Source organism: Erpetoichthys calabaricus, chromosome 4 (genome assembly GCF_900747795.2).
Source record: "Erpetoichthys calabaricus chromosome 4, fErpCal1.3, whole genome shotgun sequence".
In the NCBI taxonomy this organism is placed as follows: Eukaryota; Metazoa; Chordata; class Cladistia; order Polypteriformes; family Polypteridae; genus Erpetoichthys; species Erpetoichthys calabaricus.
The window spans coordinates 107,549,161-107,570,024 of NC_041397.2; the positions used below are offsets into that span (position 1 = coordinate 107,549,161).

Sequence of the window (20,864 nt, forward strand, 5' to 3'; positions counted from 1 at the left end):
ATTGTTAGTCAATGGTGCTAGTTTTGGTCATTATGCAAAGGTACTGTTTATAAGGTTGGAGAAACCTGCAGTCATCTGAGACTGAGGAAGTCACTTGGATGAGTGATGTAATGTATCTCCCTGGAAAATAACTATGTCCAGATGCACTGAATCAACTTTCTGGAACAGATTACAATCAATCAATCACAGATACTCCTGATCTCAACTGGTTATGTGTATAAAGCACATCTGTCCACAGAATCTGTTTCTTCCATTCCAACCTCTCCACCACCCTGGGCAAGACCAAAGAGCTGTCAAAGGATGTCAGGGACAAGATTGTAGTCCTGCACAAGGCTGAAATGGCTACAAGACCATCAGCAAGAAGCTTGGTGAGAAGGTGCTGTTAGTGTGAATTTTCAGAAATGGAAGAAATATAATATAACCATCAATTCCACTCTGTCTGGAGCTTCATGCATGATTTTGCCTCATGGGGTGAGGATGATCATGAGAAAGGTGAGGGAATAGCCGATAACAACACGGGAGGAGCTTGTCAATGATCTGAAGGCAGTTAGGACCACAGTCACCAAGAACACTATTGGTAACAAACTACACCGTAATGGATTGAAATCTTGCAGTGCCCACAGGGTCCCCCTATTCAAGAAGGCACATGTACCAGCCCGTCTTAAGTTTGCCAGTGAACCTCTGAATCATCATGGGCCTGTGGTTCCAGAGTTGGGAGGGCATAATTTTCCAAGAAATGTTTTGTTTTTCAAACCTGCACGAAATGACTAAATGAACACTTACAAAATAAAAGGCAGAATCAGCATGCATGTGCAAAATGTAAAAAAAAAATAAATGGACTGGGGATAAAAAGTTTAAAAAGCAACATACAGGAAACACATGTACAACATGAGCTTTCAGCTATTGGGCCTTAATCTGTTTGAGTGCAGAATTAAGCTTGGCTGTTTTCACAATTTCATAGCATGGAATGTAAATGAAGTCTTATATTAATGAGTTTAATGTTATTCCCATGAGCTTTACTGATGCAAATATGTATCTTATTCATCAGCATAATAATATTAAAGTTCAAATCAGTTTGTATTAAGAGAGGAATGTAAAAAATGTTCAATTTAAAGATCCTTTGTTATAAATGCTAAATGTCAGCTTTCCTAGGAGGAAATAAGAATTAGTTGTTTTATAAGTTATTTTTTATGTTGTATTTTAGGAGCCGCACAAAGAACATGATGTGGTATGGTGTGCTTGGCACTAAAGAGCTGCTACAGCGGACTTACAAAAATCTGGAGCAAAAAGTTCAGCTTGAAGTAAGATTAAATATTTGGTTGTTTAGTTGAACTGTGTATATTACAGTTTACTTTCAAATATTTCTATTTCAAAATGTAGTAGGTAATTGTAGCATTCTTTTCCTATTTTTGTCATCTTAATGCATTTTTGATGTCTTTACATTCAACATGATGAACACATCATTGTAGGATTTTATTATGTGTCTTAATGTATACATTTATTATTAGCTGTAGTGATTTAGATTCTCAATGTTTGGTATTAAGCATCATCTCATCATGCCACCATATGTCATCTCATTTTTATCTTCCACTCTTTATATGTTCTATATGTTAATATGCAACAAAGATGGAGCAAATACCATATCGATTAAAACTAATCATAGTTTATTCAGTCAAAGATATCCTAGTTGATGGCATAAGATTGGCACTACAGTATTTGTTTTGTATTGGTGCAGCTCCTTTCAGTCTTTTAATGTGATAATGTAGTTCTTCCATTTACAGTGATTAAATGGAAATCAAAAAAATGTTAGTATTTTTTAAGATGTGCTGACTGTGTTTGGTTGGGAAGATACAAATGGTGGAAACCAAAGTTAAAAGATTGATATTATAGGTTAATAAAAGAGCAAACATATGGAAGCATCAGTATGTGTCTTCTCTGAAAGTTTAACAACCATCAAAGTACTCAATTTGTTTTGTTTCTTTCATGCTTAAAAACATATATTTTTAACACTCAGACTATTTTCTGTTTTTTAATTACATTTCACTCTTTATAAAATATAGTTTCATATTGGGCTGGAATAATATTGAAACTAAGCTAATTCTTGTAACATTTCTATTTTGCATGCAGTGTGATGGGCAGTATATTCCCCTTCCAAGTCTTCAGGGAATTGCAGTGTTGAACATTCCCAGTTATGCTGGTGGGACAAATTTCTGGGGTGGAACCAAAGAAGATGATGTAAGTGCACTTTAACTGTAGCACACCTGTTATATCTTTGAGGTAACACAAGCATGTGTTTTAGTATTGAAAACACATTGCTTCTTGATTTTTCTGATCTTTGAAGATTTTGAAAGACAATAGTCCTAGTAGACTCTGCCTTTAACTCTGAATCTGGATAAAGGAATGTTATATATGTAAAATGTAAATTAACAGTTTCAAGTAATGTATGACATAAGGAACGATATGTGATTTAATATATGCTGTAGCAAATGAAAACATAAGCTAAGGCATCTTGGCATGGTGTATTAATTGAATGTTAGCTCCATCTAGTGGTTACTGATTATAAGCTTGTTTACTTGCACACTTGTGTTTCGTTTCGTTTACTCATTATCAATATTTCCCTGACAACAGAGTTAAAATAATTTCACATTTTTCTGTGATAGATATTTTGTGCTCCATCTTTTGATGATAAGATCCTAGAGGTTGTTGCTGTATTTGGAAGCATGCAGATGGCTGTTTCAAGAGTCATTAAACTGCAGCATCATCGAATAGCACAGGTAGGACAAAACGTCACAGTATCTTTTCAGATGTTTTTTATAGTCACATGTCAAAAAAGCAAAATTAAAAGAAATGTGAGTTTTGTTCTATTGTCATCACTTATTTAGCCTCTTCAAACACTATTAATAGAGCAATCAATTATCTAGTCTTAATGTGCCACCTTTCACTATGGCTGCATTACAAGGGGTTGTACAAACCATGATATCAAGGCAGAATTGTGTAAATTAAAACCTGTGAGATAAGAATATAAATCAACTGAGCAGATGAATAACTAACATAAGACTTAAAAGGGGGACACAGAAAAGTCAGTTTAGGTTTAAACTGTACATACTGCAGAGTCAGCTTAAAAAAAATAACCCAGTCCAAAACTCCAAATAATATGGTCAAAAGGAAGCATATACAGTAGATACAGAAAAGCAGAGGACCGAGGACAGAGCCCTGAGGAACTCCTTGTTTGACTGGCTCTGAGCTGGCCCTCCTGTTACCATTACATATACCATTTATATCTATATGTATATATATGTACATTTGTGTATATATATATATATATATATATATATATATATATATATATATGTGTAGATGTGTAAATTTGTATATGTATATATATGCATATGTGGATATGTATACGTAGATATGTGTATATGTGGATGTGTATATATATGTATATGTAGATATATGTTTACATAACCTCTTTAACACACTACTTCTCCGCTGCGAAGCGCGGGTATTTTGCTAGTGACTAATAAACGCTTGCCTATCAGTCAGATAGAACATAAACCACTAGATGGCAGTACCAGAGATAACAAGAATGTTCTCCATTCTGGACAGTAGAATATCATGTCTGACAGGTCAAAAGATACACTGAGGTCTAAAAGAATTAATATGCTAGTTTGTCCAGAATCTGTTGCCATAAGCAAATCATTAGTTTCTCAAAGTAGGGTAGTTTCACAGCTGTGTTGCCCTCTGAAAGCAGACTGGAATGGTTCCATCAATTAAGTAATCGGCGAGTTGGGAGGCTGCAGCACGTTCAAGAACTTTTGACAGAAAGTGTAAGGGAGAGGCTGAAAATTGTTAAGATTGCCCACATCAAGACCTCAAGACCTTTTAATACTGGGGTTACAGAAGCAATTTTAAAAGTGACTAGCACAATATTGGTGTCAAGGGATATATTTATTATTGTAACAGTCGGGATTATGTCATGAAGGCAGGATTTAAGAAGTGTGGTAGGATACATTACACAAGTAGGCAGCCTCATCTTACAAAGCAGGCCCTTAACAAATAATAATAATAATAATTCATTACATTTATATAGTGTTTTTCTCAGTACTCAATGCAGATGTGACTGGTAAAAATTAAGTAAAGGAGCTGGGTGAAGTGAGAAGACTGGGAAAGATACAAATGAATGATGGATTTATGTTAGTTGAATTATTTAGATCTTTAATTTTATTGAGGAAAAAGTGGAGGAATTTTTCACAGGCTTCAGTAGAGGAGGTAATTGGGCCAGGTGCAGGTTGAAATAGTTTTAACTACAGTGAACAAAAACCCTTGGGTTATCATGGCCACTTTCTATTATTCTGCCATAAAGTGTGTTTTTGGTTATAGTTAGTGCATCCCTGTAAGCCCTTTGATTGTCAGATAAAGCCTGGATATGCACAATGAGGCCAGTCTTACCATTATCTCAAGGCGTTGGCCAGCTGCTTTCATAAAATGTAATTTTGAATTATACCATGGAGCTGAATGCTTAAAATAAACTTCCTTGTGTTTTAATGGAGCTGTATTATCTAGTGCTGAATGATGGGTTGAGTTATAGTAGTCAAAAAGACTATCTAGTGCTGATGGAATAGGGAAGACAGGAAAAGATCAGAAATGGATTTAGCATGGATAGAGGAACAGATATTTTAAAGGTTTCTGTAAGAAGTTTGGTGTTTACAGGTAAGAGGAGGGAGAGGTAATGAGACAGTGAAAAGTCCTGCTTTATGATCAGAGAGTCCCAAATCACTGCTATAAGTGTTGCAGACAGTTAACCTAGATATAGATCAAGTCCAATCTTTGAGACCAGAGTGGGTAGGAAAATTAACATGTTGCACCAAGTCAAAACAGTCCAGTAAGGTCAGGAATTATTTCCTTAGTTTATATGTAGGAGTGTCAATAATATGGATGTTGAATTCATTAAGAAGAAGAATGACTCTCTGGGATAGGAAATTGAAATGGATTAAAAGATCAGTCATGTCAGATATGAAAGACCCATTGTATTTTGGGGGATGATAGACAACAATAAGTAAGACAGGACAACATTTTGTTATTAGTTTAAATACCAGACACTTGAAAGACAACGGATGGTCAATTGGAATTCTATTGATGTTTAACTCCAACCTAGCAATAACTGCAACCCCTCCACCTTGTCTTGAGCTATGAGCCTCTGAGAAGTAAATGTATCCTGATGGTGTCACCTCCAGGAGAGACGTAAAGTCGTTCAGTTTTTGCCAGGTTTCTGTTATGCATATCACATCAAGGTTGAAGTCTATAATGAATTCTGATAGCACCAATGCTTTGCCCTCAAGGGATCTTGGGTTAAACAATGCAATATTAGCTGATGAGGGTTCGCTATGCACAGATCCATAGCCAGAGGTTATTTTAGCATATTGAGAATTTGGCACACTGACACTAGTGTTTCCAAAGCTATGAGTAGGTTGGCCTATTCCTGAGCAAATGCTGCCGGAAAACTTTTAATTTGTAGCCCAGTGGTGACGAAAACCTGTCCCACAATGTAAATATTTTGGGTGCCTCACAATGCCAGAGTTTGTTAGGACATTGCAGTTTAACCACTTGCTTTGAACAAACTATTTAATATGATGAAATTTGTTATGTGAATGTTATGTGTGAATTTCCCCTTGGGATTAATAAAGTATATATCTATCTATGAGAATATTTCAGCATAGTATTGACCAATACTTATATGATAGTAGCAGAGATGCGGAGCAGCAGAGCATAGCAGGTGAGATGATGGCACAGTTCAGCGATGATAGCAAAGCAGAAAAAAATCTAGAAGAAGCAAAGCAGGAGATACTACAAGATGCACATGAAAGATAGCTTACAGATTCCGGAGGTTCCAACATACAACCACATTCATATAGTGCTGGGTATTACAGGCGTGATTGCCCCAAAGCAACAAGCCTGGTGGCTGCAACCAATAGATCAATTCTCAGCCATTCCAAGTCAAAGCATATACAGAAGGAATCAACAGTAATCCAGCATAGCCATTATAACCAAGGAAACAGAATATACCCAGCTTTTAGCTCTCTAAGGTGAAGAGAAAAAATGTTTGTCGATCAAGCATCAGGCAGGAGCAGGCAGTCAAAAGAAAGGCTCATCCAGTGAACCACAGAAAGATTTAGTTGTCCCCGAGACTGCGAGCCCAGTCAAGACAAACTCCAAAAAAATAAATCCAAAATCAATGCTATTCAAGTCGATTGCAGCCATGAACTATACATTAAATAAAAGAAAATGAAAGAAATGCAAAAAAGTGCAAGGTTAACACGAATTTTACCAGAAAGTCTTGTACATATAAAAGTATTGGCTCACTCTATTATTCTGAGAAAGTTGTGTAAACTGTCAGTGTATTAATTGTGGAAATGAGCACTTTGATTGCTTGGTGGTTTTATATAAAGCATAGGAGATCCAGAAAAATAAGTACATTTATGTTTATATTTTTTGCTAAGATGGATGGCATCTGTTAGCTGTTCATTTGTTTTTCATATACATTAGGATTTGATTAGATTTCATATACAGTATTAGGATTTGACTAAGACTGTGAATTTTCAAATGAATGAATGGCAGTACTTAGTTTATACACTGTTGTTTTCCTTCTCTTTGATAACTTCACAGCACATAATGCCTAATAAATATGGTTTTGAAACTGAGGCTCACTGATATAAAATTAAATTTGCTAGAATACAATAGAGATTGTTTTTGCAGCATTTATGTACTGGTATTAATTTCGTATTCTTAACCATATGCAAACAAATTATCTGGTATTGGTTTTGCTCCAGTAACTTTGACTTCAGGAAAAATATATTTATGACAAATGTTTATTTTTGTGTTAACAGTTTCACAATATCATATGATAAATCATGCAAAAAAGGGGGTATATCTTATATTGGATCATGTCTCCTTTTCTAATTATAAAGTTTACACTATTTAAATGTTTTTATTAATCCCCATCTTAAATGTCATTATATCAGATACTCTTTTCTTCTTCTTTGTAGTGCCGTTCAGTAAAAATTACTGTACTCGGAGATGAAGGTGTTCCAATTCAGGTGGATGGAGAGGCCTGGATTCAGCCTCCTGGGGTTATCAAAATTATTCACAAAAACCGAGCACAAATGTTAACTAGGGATAGGGTAAGTGTTTGAGTAGAATAGCTATTTGAAGTATGTCTAATATGAATAGCTGATACATTGTAGTGTTGCAGTTGTTCAATAATACATTATGGTTCTACTGTAAAAGTAGCAACTATAAAACAACAAAGACAATTAAAAAGTGTAATATAGAGTGTATCTACTTGCTTCATTGTTCATAATATATAAACTACTATCATGGCAGGCTTTTGAACATACTCTGAAGTCATGGGAGGACAAGCTTAAATATGATAAGCCGCCACCACCTCTTCGTCCTCATCTATACTCACAGCAGTCTGTGGATTTAGCAACAGAAGAAGAGGTCACTCAGATCCAGATGTGCTCATGTGCTGCTGAGGATCTCATTACAAGGTGAAACTTGTAGCCTGGTCTTGGCTTGCTTAGAGGCACTAATGTTACATACAATTGACTGGATAATAAGTACAAGTGTGACATTTCTGATCTGAAAACTTTTTTTTTTTAAACTATCTTTACCTTAACTCTTGCTGTTCATGTTTCGGTATCTTAAACTATGAGCAACTAAACATCCTTATTATTCTAAGTGTCTACCCTTTGAATATAAATGGTGACACTTTTTTATTTTGGTTTGATTTTAACAGATTCAGTAAGAATCAACTTCTTCGATGATTTTTTTTAATTCTGTCTACTTCGTACTGAGAGATCACTTGGAACTGTTAAACCCATTCATTCAGTTATCAATTTATTCATTCATTCATCAGTTCTGTAGGAAACTTTGCTTACTTGTGGTTATAATTCAACTCTCAACAACAGAATGAATGAGCATTGTCCGTTCTTATAAGCCATTTGTCAAAGCATTTTGCTGAGAATATGGTTCAAGGGTCTTTCCATTAAGCATGGGGATGTGTGTTTCTCATTAAAGTACATTTATTTTGTTCAGGCAGTGTGAGTCTAAGGTTTGGTGTGTGCATAAGTGGGCCCTGCAGTGGAGGCTGTTTTTTGATAGGGTTGGCTTTGCTCGTATGTATCATGAATTGGATTAAGCAAGATGGAGAATGTCATGTCATTTTGTTTAACTCTTAGCTGCCCTCTTGTGGTAAAAGTTTGTTATGTAAAAAAATAGTTGATAACAGTAATTGAAAATCACTTAGATTTGCGGATGGTGATGATTAGAATAATAATAATAATTCTTTACATTTATACAGCATTTTCGTTTCACAAGGAGAAAATAATTATTAATAGGAATATGTCACTTTATAACTTTTTTCCTTGTGAACTGAGGTAAGAACTGTAGCCAAAATAAAATTTCTGAAGTTGTATTCGTGCTGCCACGTAATTTAGTAATCTAGCTTTATGTGCTGTTTCAGGATTTGTGAAGCAGCAAAATCCCACAGCCTGCTGGAGCAAGAATTGGCACATGCTGTGAATGCATGTTCACATGCACTGAACAAAACTCATCCTAAATTTCCCGAAGTAAGTATATACTGTATATATAAACCATTTAGAAAATCATGTAGTCCCAAATGTTAATTAATTTTGTTTATTGTCTATTTAAACCAATATGTAAAGGTTATCTCTCTGTGGAAGCACATTTAATTCTAGCACTGACATGCAATTGTTGTGTGTTCCAGTACTTCTGGAATTAGTGTGTATATATGTATATATTTCTTTATCTATATGTATAATTCACTAAATCCATGGCAAGCAAGACAGAGCCCCGCCCACCAACAATTCACTAAGCAGCCGACCATGGCACGCAAGACAGAAAACATGGGATACGCACGACACGACTACGCCCGCCAACTCTAACTCTCCTCCCGAGTCCACCCTCGCTCTCGAGGTACGCAGCACCTCACCAAACACCACCTCAGTCGCTTTTGTCTCTGCTACAATCCACATGCACCTCTGAGCCACGTTGACTTTTCATTGTTCTTTTCGGTTCCGGCTGCTTTGTCTATATATAATCCACCAAGTCGCCCGAACATGGGATAACACACACACGCAAGACAGAGCCCCGCCCGCCAATTCTAACCCTCCTTCCGCGTCATGGGGTACACACGCCACAGCCCCGCCCACCAACTCTAACCCTCCTCCAGCGTCATGGGATACACACGACAGAGTCGCATGTGCTAGCACACACCACCTCACCAAACACCACCTCAGTTGCTTTCATCTCTGCTACAGTCCACATGCACCTCTGAGCCACGTTGACTTTTCATTGTTCTTTTCGGTTCTGCTTTTCTATATATAATCCACCAAGTCGCCCGACCATGGGATACGCACGCACGCAAGACAGAGCCCCGCCCACCAACTCTAACCCTCCTTCCGCGTAATGGGGTACGCACGACAGAACCCCGCCCGCCAACTCTAGCACTTACTGTCGGCGGTTGCATTAACAAGCAACCTTTGTGGCGTCGTCATGCATGTACTTACATTGACGATAAATATGACAGCTCTTCCTCACGGACAAGATTTCGCAAGACGGGAAAAACGGAACACTTGCAACATTACCTTCATGTTGTTTTCCTTTTATTTCTGATCCCGTTCAACAACTATGTGGTGACATCGACTTCTCAACTGTGACACCGGAACAACTCCGTACGCAAGCTATATTAAGCGTCACCAACGAAGACTTGCTACACCTTAATGAACAGGTACTGAAACTTATCCCTACCGACGAAGTAACTTTCACCAGCGTTGACTCCATTCTCACAGACGATCCCGCACATCAACTTTCATTCCCCGAAGAATTTTTTTTAGCAGTCTTACTCCCACTGGCATGCCTCCGCATAAACTCAAACTTAAAATTGGTTCAGTCGTCATGCTTCTCAGAAACCTCATGTCAGCAAGAAGTCTCTGTAAAGGCACTAGACTGACTGTTACCAGCATTCACCGCAATGTACTAGAGTGTAAAACAATCGCAGCTGCTATCTCACAAACTGTCCATATTCCCCGGAATTCCCTGACCCCATCAGATTCAAATTTGCCTTTTACATTTACACGCAGACAATTTCCTGTTAGATTGGCCTTTGCAATGACAATTAATAAGGCGCAGGGACAAACTTTCAAAAAGATATGCCTGTATCTGCCAAAGCCAGTTTTCAGTCATGGACAATTGTATGTTGCTCTCTCCAGAGTTCCATCTTTTCATTCACTCACAGTCGTATCCTCAAACCCACCCCATTTGGACAACTGTGTCTTTCAGGAAGTGTTCACCCATCAATAACTAATTATGCAGCATATGCTACGCCGCGGGTTGGCTAGTATAGGGAGAGAGGGAAAGCAATACAATTGTTAATGAGTAAAAATGCACTGTGACAATAAACACAGAAACATGTGAATAATTAGTTTTTTAGGCCTAATGCCTTCATGACAGCCACATGTATAAAACAAAGTAAGACTGAACAGGGATGGGTGATGCTGACCTTGTGATATTGGTCCAGCCTATGTAGCATACCAAAAATACCTCCATGATGCAGTCACCAGTCATGTGTACCACTGAGAATGTCAGCATACTGGATAAACAAGTAATGTATAGTTATAATAATAATAATAATGATAATGAGTGAGTTTTTGTGTTTTCTAGAGCCTGACCCGGAACACTGCAATTGAAATTGCTAGTAATGTTAAAGCTTTGCACAATGAAACAGAATTATTGCTAGTTGGAAGAGTTCCTTTGGTAAGTGTGCTAAAATTATTGTCTACATGAAATATTAGTAGTGTCCATTGAAACTTTAAACTTGTTTGTTACTGATTGTTCTCAATCAAGTCATTTAGTAACTGACAAAGGAAACACTTGTGTAATTTATTCATTTTCTAAGGCATTTAAGTTTCTCTGTCACAGTCCCTGTCTCTTTCAACTGTTCAGTGTACCATTCATACTTATTTTACTCTCTATTTTACATGCTTTTTTATGTATCATTTTAGCACATTTACATAAAGCATTCTTTCTTTTCTGATTAGTATTTTTCATGCACGCCTTAATTTCTTTCATATTCACTCCAGATTATTTAATCAAATTTTTCAAACTCATCAGCTTTAAAGCATTGTTTGTGTCATCTTTCAGGTAGTACTATGGTGGTATCTTGTAACCAGCTAGTAATGGTGTTAGAGTTTTAGATGAAGCTGACAGATCAGCACCAAATTTTATTTTGTGGTATGACTGCAAAGAGTCTTAGTTGTGGGCCTCGCTTTTAGCCTTACTGCTGACTGAGCTAACAGCTTAGTCACTGCCTTGCTGCTGAGTGCACTGTCCAGGTTCTATCTGCAACGGCAGCACCAGGTAAATCAGTGCCCAAATTAGGGCCTGTGTCTGTCTATTGGTGTATCTTATCACTTGTTAATCTTTGAAAGCTCCACAAGAGGTTGTGGTTCTGGGGGCCATATTTTATGCGGTGTCCAAAGAGACCTCACCAGGAGATTTAGAAAGCAGGAAATCAAGAATAGCGGAACAATAGTGGTAATAAGACACTCCTGTCAGAGTAAAGTTGTCTCAAGCATCCATCCCCAACAAACAAGCAAGACCAAATCATACTAAATTAGGGATTTCTTTCAGTTTCAAAGAATCTTGTCATTTTCCTCTACTGTAAATTCTGTCATTAATAAGATGTATTTGTACCCATGACTGCTGCTCATTGTGCCATTCTCTGTAACACTAGGAACTTTATAGCTTGAAAATCTCATGCGGGAGGCACTTTTCTTAATAGTAGAACGACCGTGTCTGGGACCAGCAATCACACCACAGTCAAAAACATACAGATCCAACATATTGCCCATTGTCTTATTTGGTTTAATAACAATTTAACCTCTGGACAATGAATACATGCCATATATTTAGAATTGTTGCCGCAGTGTTTTGTCCTTTGGAGGGCACATGTGTCTAATAAATTAGTTGCTGAATATGTGCATGTATGTAAAAAAAAAAAAAAAAAAACCTACAAATTTGGTACATAATCGGAATCATGACCTTAGTGGTAGTGTTTACCTTCTACATTGATGACGTATTATCATACTATCGGGGCCATTATTTCATTAAGCTGTAACTGAAGGATACTTTTTCAGTATTTCTTTTTGTTCCTTTTTGAAATCAATACACTATTAATGTTTATTTGCTATTTTTTGTTTTATTTACTTTTTCTTTCCTCGATAAGCAATTGGACTCCCCTCATGAGGAGCTACTCTCTAATGCATTACAAAATGTGGAAATTGAGCTGAGAAAACTTGCAGAAGTTCCTTGGCTTTATCACATTCTTCAGCCTGATGATGAAGAGGTATGGGAAACAAGACTCTTGATCCTTGTGTTAAAGAAGGCGTCTTAAAAATGACAAATGGTCATTAAGTGATATACTGTAATTGAAAATGCAATTTGCAAGTATTTGTTCAAATGAATAAAGTCTTATTTTTTTTAGTAATGTAAGTGGCTATGCACAAATTTTTCTGTTATTCTGTGTTTGACATGTTATTTGCATTTTTATCTAGAAGTCATCCCCAACTGTTAGATCAACTCTAGCTTGTCATTGTTGCCAATGTTATACTTTACAAAGAGGTAGTATTGTAAAAAGTGGGATGGGATAAAGGTTTTAATATAACAGTTTGCTATTTAAATGTGCCTTTTTGTGTTTAAAGGTTTAATAAATACAAGAAACACAAGTAATTTAAAAGTTATTTGAAAAAAAAAAAACAGATAAAGCTCCACTCTTCCACCATGGTGCATAGGTCAACAAAAAACTTAAATGGAAATAAAAATGTCCAAGACTTACAACATTTAATTGAGAGGAAGAACAGGGAACTGTAGAATAGGAAAGATACATGGAGAGAAAACAATATGAATATAAAGAATGAAGGACAGACAGAGACATGAGACCAAAAGACAAAACAGGGAGACAATCCCAAAACATGTGGAGTTAAATACCAGGAATACTTAAACAGGCAAATTTACAAAGTGGGCTGGTATGTAATCCAGTAATGCAGTGCTTTTTCTGTTCTTTTACTGTACCGAATTCTCCACATGGGTAGTTGTGTAGATCTTGGCTAACTATACATTTTTGAAATGTCTGTCTGTTCTACGACTGTCTTAGTTGACTTATACAGGGTGCAATGTCTGTTCCTGCTGTAGCAGAGCTGGAGTCACCTACAAAATAACATTACTATACATACAGTAGGTACACTATACATAAATGTATTGAAGTTTATCCATATATTTTCAAGGGTGTAAGCAAAACCAAGTTCATTGCACTTTTGGGACAATGTAATGGTTAGTCTAGGGACATTTTACTATACACAATTTTTCACTGTACACAGTGCCACTCCCTTGCAATGTATTCTTCACATAAGACAAGGTTTTAGTGTAGTATTTGGCTTGTACCTCAGATGTCAAGTTTTGCATTTCTTTATTTACTGTATTAAAATGTTACATACACTATCTGTTCCGTAAGTTAGAAAAACATTGTATAAATGTAATTAATTAATAATTATGTTTCAAGTTGCATTGAGCATATATTATAGAGACTAAAAGAATTGCATAAATGCTATCTTGTTCACAGTAAAATATCATTTTCATTTTGATCATGACACCTTGGGGTCTTGATGTACTTTACCATCTGTGATTTATACCTATCATTTTCTAGATTAAAAAAACAAAGACAGAGCGATATACAGTATTCTGTCATATTGGACTGAATTCTTCTTTTCTTTGACATGGTTTGAGTACAGTGTATAGTCACAAGCATCAGTTTAGGTTTATAAGGTCATTATTGTCAAAGTAAGCAATAACAAATACGCATCATAAATAACACTATGAAATTTCATCAGAGTGCAGTTTATGAAAGGTAGACCTGTCCACATTATGAGGTGAAACCCATTTCATCTGTTGATGTTTTATATACTCTACTATAATACATCTTTTAAAGATCAATAAAGGGCACAATAGTGGAATGACTGTCAAATGATGGCTCAAAAATATCTTAAGGAATGATTCAGCTCCTGAATTAATGAGTTTGCTCTTTGGTTATGTATCATTTATGATTTTAATTGAACTTAGAATAAATGTAAGTTTTTACTAGCTTTGAGTTTTAAAAGTTTTATGTTTAATATAAAATGTCCTTAATGTTTTCCGCCCCATCCCCTTAATCTATCATTAATAACATTTCAATTTAAATTGTCTATAACAAATGACTAATAACTAATATAATTTTAGCTATCTTAATGCCACACAGTCGTCAGCACATTATAAAAAAGCTTGGCTTCGGTGATTTGACAGAAATTACATTAGCGACGGAGTGAAATCGAACCTATAATTTTAAACTGAAACGTAACATTCATTCATGTTCATTTCTCATTTCAGAAAATCCTAACCACAGTGAAACCTTACTTGTATGAAGTACTGGAAATGTGTGTTGTCTATTGGAGAATCAAACCTTCAATCTTTCTTAGAAAAGCTCAACACTTCATCTACTGAGCTAATATTGCCAAATCATTGAAAAGAGTATTTTGCCAAATTCATATATAAATGATGAAAAAAACTGGTAAAATTATAAAAACAAACAAAAAAAATTAGCTTGTGTACAAAGGTCTCGAACCTTTGACCATTTGATTGAAAGTCCAATACACTAACCACTTGATATATGCCGCTTAACTGTCATATCAAAGTAATCTGACAAAACAATATCAATTAATCAAAATGATTTTTTTTTAATTAAATTAATTTGTCTACATTGGTTTTGATCCTTCGACCGTTTGATCGAAAGTCCAACATGCTAATCACTTGACCAGCAACATGAATTTATATATGTGTGTGTATTCGCTAAAAGTATAATATAAGGAAAAGAGAAATTTAAATTTGACATAATTAACATACAGCTCCCAGGTCAAAACTGATGAAATACTGAATTGTCATCGGTGATCAGCATGATGCAAAGTTTGAAGGAAATCGGTTTGGTAAAAGTCGGTAAAAAATTGTTCGCAAAATGTTACCCAGAGAAACGGAGAGGGCAAGTTGAATAAAATTGTGCAATAATTATGTGCCCGTGGGGCTGAAAAGTCATCACAGAGGAAGATAAACAGTGAAGTGAAGTGCACAGCTGGTCTCCATTTAAAATGGCTGAATCACACAGCAATATTTTGGCCTTTTTCTCTTGCTAAAACATCATTTTGGACACATCATTTTACAATATACATTCAGTTTCAAGACATGGATCGATAATTGCTTGGCTCGAAAAATTGACGTTTTCACATTGAAACTCCCACACCCTTCAGCTGCATTATAAAATGCAAGATATTTTTAAAACAAATGAAAAAATTCTTCACTTTAGAACATAGAACACAGTTTTATGTGGCAAATTAATATATACCTTGATTACAAAGAAATAACTTTGACCAGCTGTGATTAGCGTTACAGATGCCACAGTGTATAATTTTTAAATTCTGAACTATTTATAAAATTTCATCCTTATATTTTGTATTGATGTAATGTTTTACCCATACACCATTTTCCCTTTGTTTGTTTATCAGGATCCTGCATTGGAGTATGGCAAAAGAAACAGCAGAAGTACCATGTTTCGAATAGTGCCAAAGTTTAAGAAAGAAAAGTACCAAAGACACAAGGCTAGCCCACAGTCAGGTGAGCACAGGCTGTTGCTGTGTTTTTTTTTTTTCTTTTTCCTGTTTTACACTGGTGAATGCCATCCCAAGTTAAATGTTCAAATGCAGAAAGCATTGAGTGTTGTCTATGTTACATTCACTTGGATTAAATTTACATCAGCTGACTGTATCTGTGCAATTGCTAACTCATTGCTTTCATTGAGGATCAAACATGTTGCCTTTGTTCTTCTCCCTCTCACATGTATACTTGTTTTCTGTTTTAATACTTAGTCAGACCACTACAGCATTACCCTTAAATCCACCCAAGGTACTGTACACTGTATGTTTAACTCAGTCAAACCTGGCTCGAAAGTGCCTCAGTAGCTGCAGATTTTCTTTCTAATTAGTTTCTTCTTTTAAAGTTAAATCACCTTTTAGAGTTAAATCAGCCCATTAACAGCTAACAGGGTATCCATTTGCATGTGAATGTTTGTTATAAAGAAGCCTTTTTTATTTTTTAGAAAACAAAATGAGACAAAAAAAACAGTCAAGGCCTGCAGAGTTCTAATACACTCTGTTGAATAGAATATTTTGTTGATAGCACAGTACCCTCCTATAGGATTTTTCAGTTAAAAGAATAAAAGCAGGATCGAGCCGCATATCAGCATACTACATTAACAGCAAGAGGATTCTGTGGGTTAAGAAACACCTTAGGATGAAAGCTGGCAGTCAGTATGGCTTGTTGTTTACATATTAGTGGTGTCTATGAAGGCTTTCATCACTCTCTCCAGAAGGAAAATTTTAGCAGAAAAAAACATTGTATGACAATGCAACATTCAGTACACAGAGATAACGCTAAAGGGCAAAAAGTAGAACCTGTATAAACAAGAATAATTGGGTTTGTCCAAAAGCAAAAAAAAAAGAATATTGTATTAGCCACATAATGTAGAATGTATTTACATTGTAATAATGTGTCACAAAGGGCTCCTATTATTTGTAGAAATAAAGGTCTGTGTAGGCTGGAAACATAGGTTTTCCATATAATACGAGAAAAAAAATTAGGTGCCAGTCCATCATATATAAGAGCATAGGTGAATTGTATTGTTAGACAAAACAAAACTCAGTAAGTAATATTTCCTAAAGTGCATTTAATATTTATACACCCCTTGGCAAATCCTGGCTATTTATACATTTATTGCCATTGAACTTTTTCTTTCGCGCTTTTATTTCTTCAGAGTATACTAGTCTAAAACATCAAGAGTAAAGATGCAAATCTCACTTGCGACACAGAAATAAAGTATCCCTTCTGCTTGTAGATGTTGAAATTGTTTTATTTAATTACTTCACTTTTTAATACTATGCTACTATAGTCCTGATTGCATTTTGTTTTTTGCTTCAGGGGCTTAGAACTTAAAAATGTAGATTTTCCTTTTTAAAACATGCAGAAAAATAAATACAACTCATCCATGCAATACTTTACATTTATGTATTATTTGTACATTGTAATTTCAAAGAGATGTACTGTACATTATTGCAGATTTTTGAAAGCTATTGTATTACATTTTGAATTTCACTGGGAGCTTTTATTGTCCCCCTGCACCTTTCAAAAATATGTATTCAGTTCTCAACCATTCAAAATGCATGTATACCAGCTATAAGGATAATCCTTTCTGTCCTTGCATCCTAATCTAGAACCAGCCATTCTGCTTACAGGCCCTATTAAGCTTTTGGACTTTTGTTATATACTATGAAACCTTCTTATGCAGTTAAGTACCTCAAAACAGTTTGTCTAACTTGTGAGGTGTATGCGACAGAGATACGTAAACTAACTTTTAAAGAAGGTTAAGTGTCTTTCCCCAGGCCACTTAATGAGAAAGTCGTGAGATGTGAACCTGTAACCACATAATTTCAAATTCAGTTTCATAGTCCATAAATTAATATGACTTTATATTTAAACCTCCCATCTATTTACATTGTTGATACCAGTGACTGGAGGCAACAGTTATTTCCATCCCTTTTTATCTTAAAATATATTTGGAATGTTAATCTGATTCATATATTGTATGATTTGGATTTATTATTGTTAGATCTATTTTCTAGTTTTGTTAATTTTTTTAATCACTTTAAATTTTAATTTGACAGCTAATATCCTGTCCCCATACACTAGCTCTATTTTCTGATTTTAGTTTCCAATCCTTCCAACTGGAAATATTCATTTCTTTGTCATCAGGATTCATAATATTACTGCACTTTATTATTTATCTCCCTTGTCTTAAAGGTTAGAGACTAAACATCTGCAGGCGTTTTTGTACAGAGGTTTCAGTTTAGTAGTCCATTCAATAGTCCAGTACTGTGACTTCTCTGTGGCTTTGAGATCTAATGCAGGGCTGGATTTTCCCAATTTTTAACAGTGCCCCTTTATGATAACAAATTAAATTATGTGTGTAATCATACCGGTGACAATCAGGCAGTTTTTTTTCTATGAGTTAAGTAAAATGCATTTTCAGAGGCACTATTTTCAGAACTGAGAGTAAACAACTGTTCGATAAGACAACAAAGGGAATAAGTGTCTGTACATTACAACCTAACTACTCTCTGACAGACACATCCTTGACAGCCTATAAACTGTTTGTGTATGTATTTGATTCGTAGATTTCCAAATTTTTTCCATAACTCTTAAATCATTTAAATGCATTCCATTATGTATTAAAAATTCCCTCACTCGTTTGAACAGTGTATTTTGTGTTTATTTCTTGAATATACAAAGAGTAAATTAAGTACGTTGCAATAAAAACAAAGACGTTTAATGGTGGACAAAATACAGTGCCTGGCCAAAAAAAAAGTCGCCACCTGGATTTAACTAAGCAAATAGGTACGAGCCTCCTATTGGATAATTACTGCATGGGCGATTATCTTTCAGCTGGCAACAAGTTATTTAACCCCAACTGGTGCAATGAGTTGCTTTTCATTTCTTAAACAACCATGTCAAAAGACACATCTCGTGGTCGTGGAAAAGATGTTAGTCTGTTTGAGAAGGGTCAAATCATTGGCATGCATCAAGCAGAGAAAACATCTAAGGAGACTGCAGAAACTACTAAAATTGGGTTAAGAATTGTCCAACACATTATTAAAAACTGGAAGGATAGTGGGGACCCATCGTCTTTGAGTAAGAAATGTGGCCGGAAAAAAATCCTGAATGATCGTGATCGGCGATCACTTAAATGTTTGGTGAAATCAAATCGAAGAAAAACAACAGTAGAACTCAGGTCTATGTTTAATAGTGAAAGTAAGAGCATTTCCACACGCACAATGCGAAGGGAACTCAAGGGATTGGGACTGAACAGCTGTGTAGCCGTAAGAAAACCACTAATCAGTGAGGCAAACTGGAAAAAAAGGCTTCAATTTGCTAGGGAGCACAAAAATTGGACTCTGGAGCAATGGAAGAAGGTCATGTGGTCTGATGAGTCCAAATTTACCCTGTTCCAGAGTGTTGGGCGCATCAGGGTAAGAAGAGAGGCAGATGAAGTGATGCACCCATCATGCCTAGTGCACCATCATCAATGCAAGATCTTGGTGAAAAATGAATGCAACACTGGATGGAACTAAATCTTGTGACATTGCAGAAGCTTATCGAAACAATGCCACAGCGAATGCGTGCCGTAATCAAAGCTAAAGGCAGTCCAACGAAATACTAGAGTGTGTGACCTTTTTTTTGGTGGCGACTTTTTTTTTGGCCAGGCAGTGTATAATAACTTTAAATATTAGTGTTGATGTGCTAGTGCCCACACTAACATATCATAAAGTCTCTGCTGTAAGATAAGGAAAAGTGACAATTCCAACTGCCATATCCCTTTATAGCACTGTTGTGCTGCCTTGCACATACAGCTATCACAACGTAGTAAGGCTGAGGTGAAAATCTGGTGCCACCCAGCAATTTATGGAGACTGCAAAAGTATATTTTCCTTATACCTGTGCCCTATTCCTTGCATTTGAGCACACTGTGAGTTTCTTGATATGCTGTATTGTATTGTTCATGGGCCATTGTCTAAGTTACAGATGTCAGTAGGTATGTATGAAGAGCATACTTGCAATCATCCAGTAGTTCTCCACCACCACACTCACCGTTTCTTGTCTTCTAACACAATGATGAATTGACCTACAGATGAAAACATTGTGGGTATACCCCGGCCACTTTTCCAGAAAAGCGTTTGCTGTTGGAAATCACCCACAAGCTCAATGCACAGAACCTTTGGAGACACAGACACACAATTCAAAACATGATAATATTAAATACAGTTTAAATATATATATAGATATATAGAAGATATAATATATTATATATATATATATACTATATATATATGTATATATATATATACTATATACAGGGCATCTGGAAAGGATTCACAGCGCATCACTTTTCCACATTTGGTTATGTGACAGCCTTATTCCAAAATGGATTAAATCATTTTTTTCCTCAGAATCCACACACAACACCCCATAATGACAACGTGAAAAACGTTTACTTGAGGTTTTTGCAAATTATTAAAAATAAAAAAATTGAGAAAGCACATGTACATAAGTATTCACAGCCTTTGCCGTGAAGCTCGAAATTAAGCTCAGGTGCATCCTGTTTCCTGATCATCCTTGAGATGTTTCTGCAGCTTAATTGGAGTCCACCTGTGGTAAATTCAGTTGGTTGGACATGATTTGGAAAGGCACACACCTGTCTATATAAGGTCCCACAGTTGACAGTTCATGTCAGAGCACAAACCAAGCATGAAGTCAAAGGAATTGTCTGTAGACCTCCGAGACAGGATTGTCTCGAGGCACATATCTGGGGAAGGTTACAGAAAATTTCTGCTGCTTTGAAGGTCCCAATGAGCACAGTGGCCTCCATCATCCGTAAGTGGAAGAAGTTCGAAACCACCAGGACTCTTCCTAGTGCTGGCCGACCATCTAAACTGAGCGATCAGGGGAGAAGGACCTTAGTCAGGGAGGTGACCAAGAACCCGATGGTCACTCTGTCAGAGCTCCAGAGGTCCTCTGTGGAGAGAGGATAACCTTCCAGAAGGACAGCCATCTCTGCAGCAATCCACCAATCAGGCCTGTATGGTAGAGTGGCCAGACGGA

General features: G+C 36.1%; 1 protein-coding gene across 3 annotated transcripts in view; it reads left to right on the top strand.

Annotated features, from left to right (window-relative positions):
- The window catches only part of dgkh (diacylglycerol kinase, eta), a 482,906-nt gene that overhangs the window by 438,561 nt on the left and 23,481 nt on the right, over positions 1-20,864 (top strand). For all 3 annotated transcript variants that reach the window (XM_028799661.2, XM_028799660.2, XM_028799662.2), the window contains 9 exons: positions 1,205-1,301; positions 2,128-2,235; positions 2,661-2,774; positions 7,044-7,178; positions 7,381-7,547; positions 8,522-8,627; positions 10,741-10,833; positions 12,305-12,424; positions 15,663-15,771. In XM_028799661.2, coding sequence (XP_028655494.1) covers positions 1,205-1,301; positions 2,128-2,235; positions 2,661-2,774; positions 7,044-7,178; positions 7,381-7,547; positions 8,522-8,627; positions 10,741-10,833; positions 12,305-12,424; positions 15,663-15,771 — 1,049 coding nt within the window. The remainder of the gene's footprint in view (positions 1-1,204; positions 1,302-2,127; positions 2,236-2,660; positions 2,775-7,043; positions 7,179-7,380; positions 7,548-8,521; positions 8,628-10,740; positions 10,834-12,304; positions 12,425-15,662; positions 15,772-20,864) is intronic.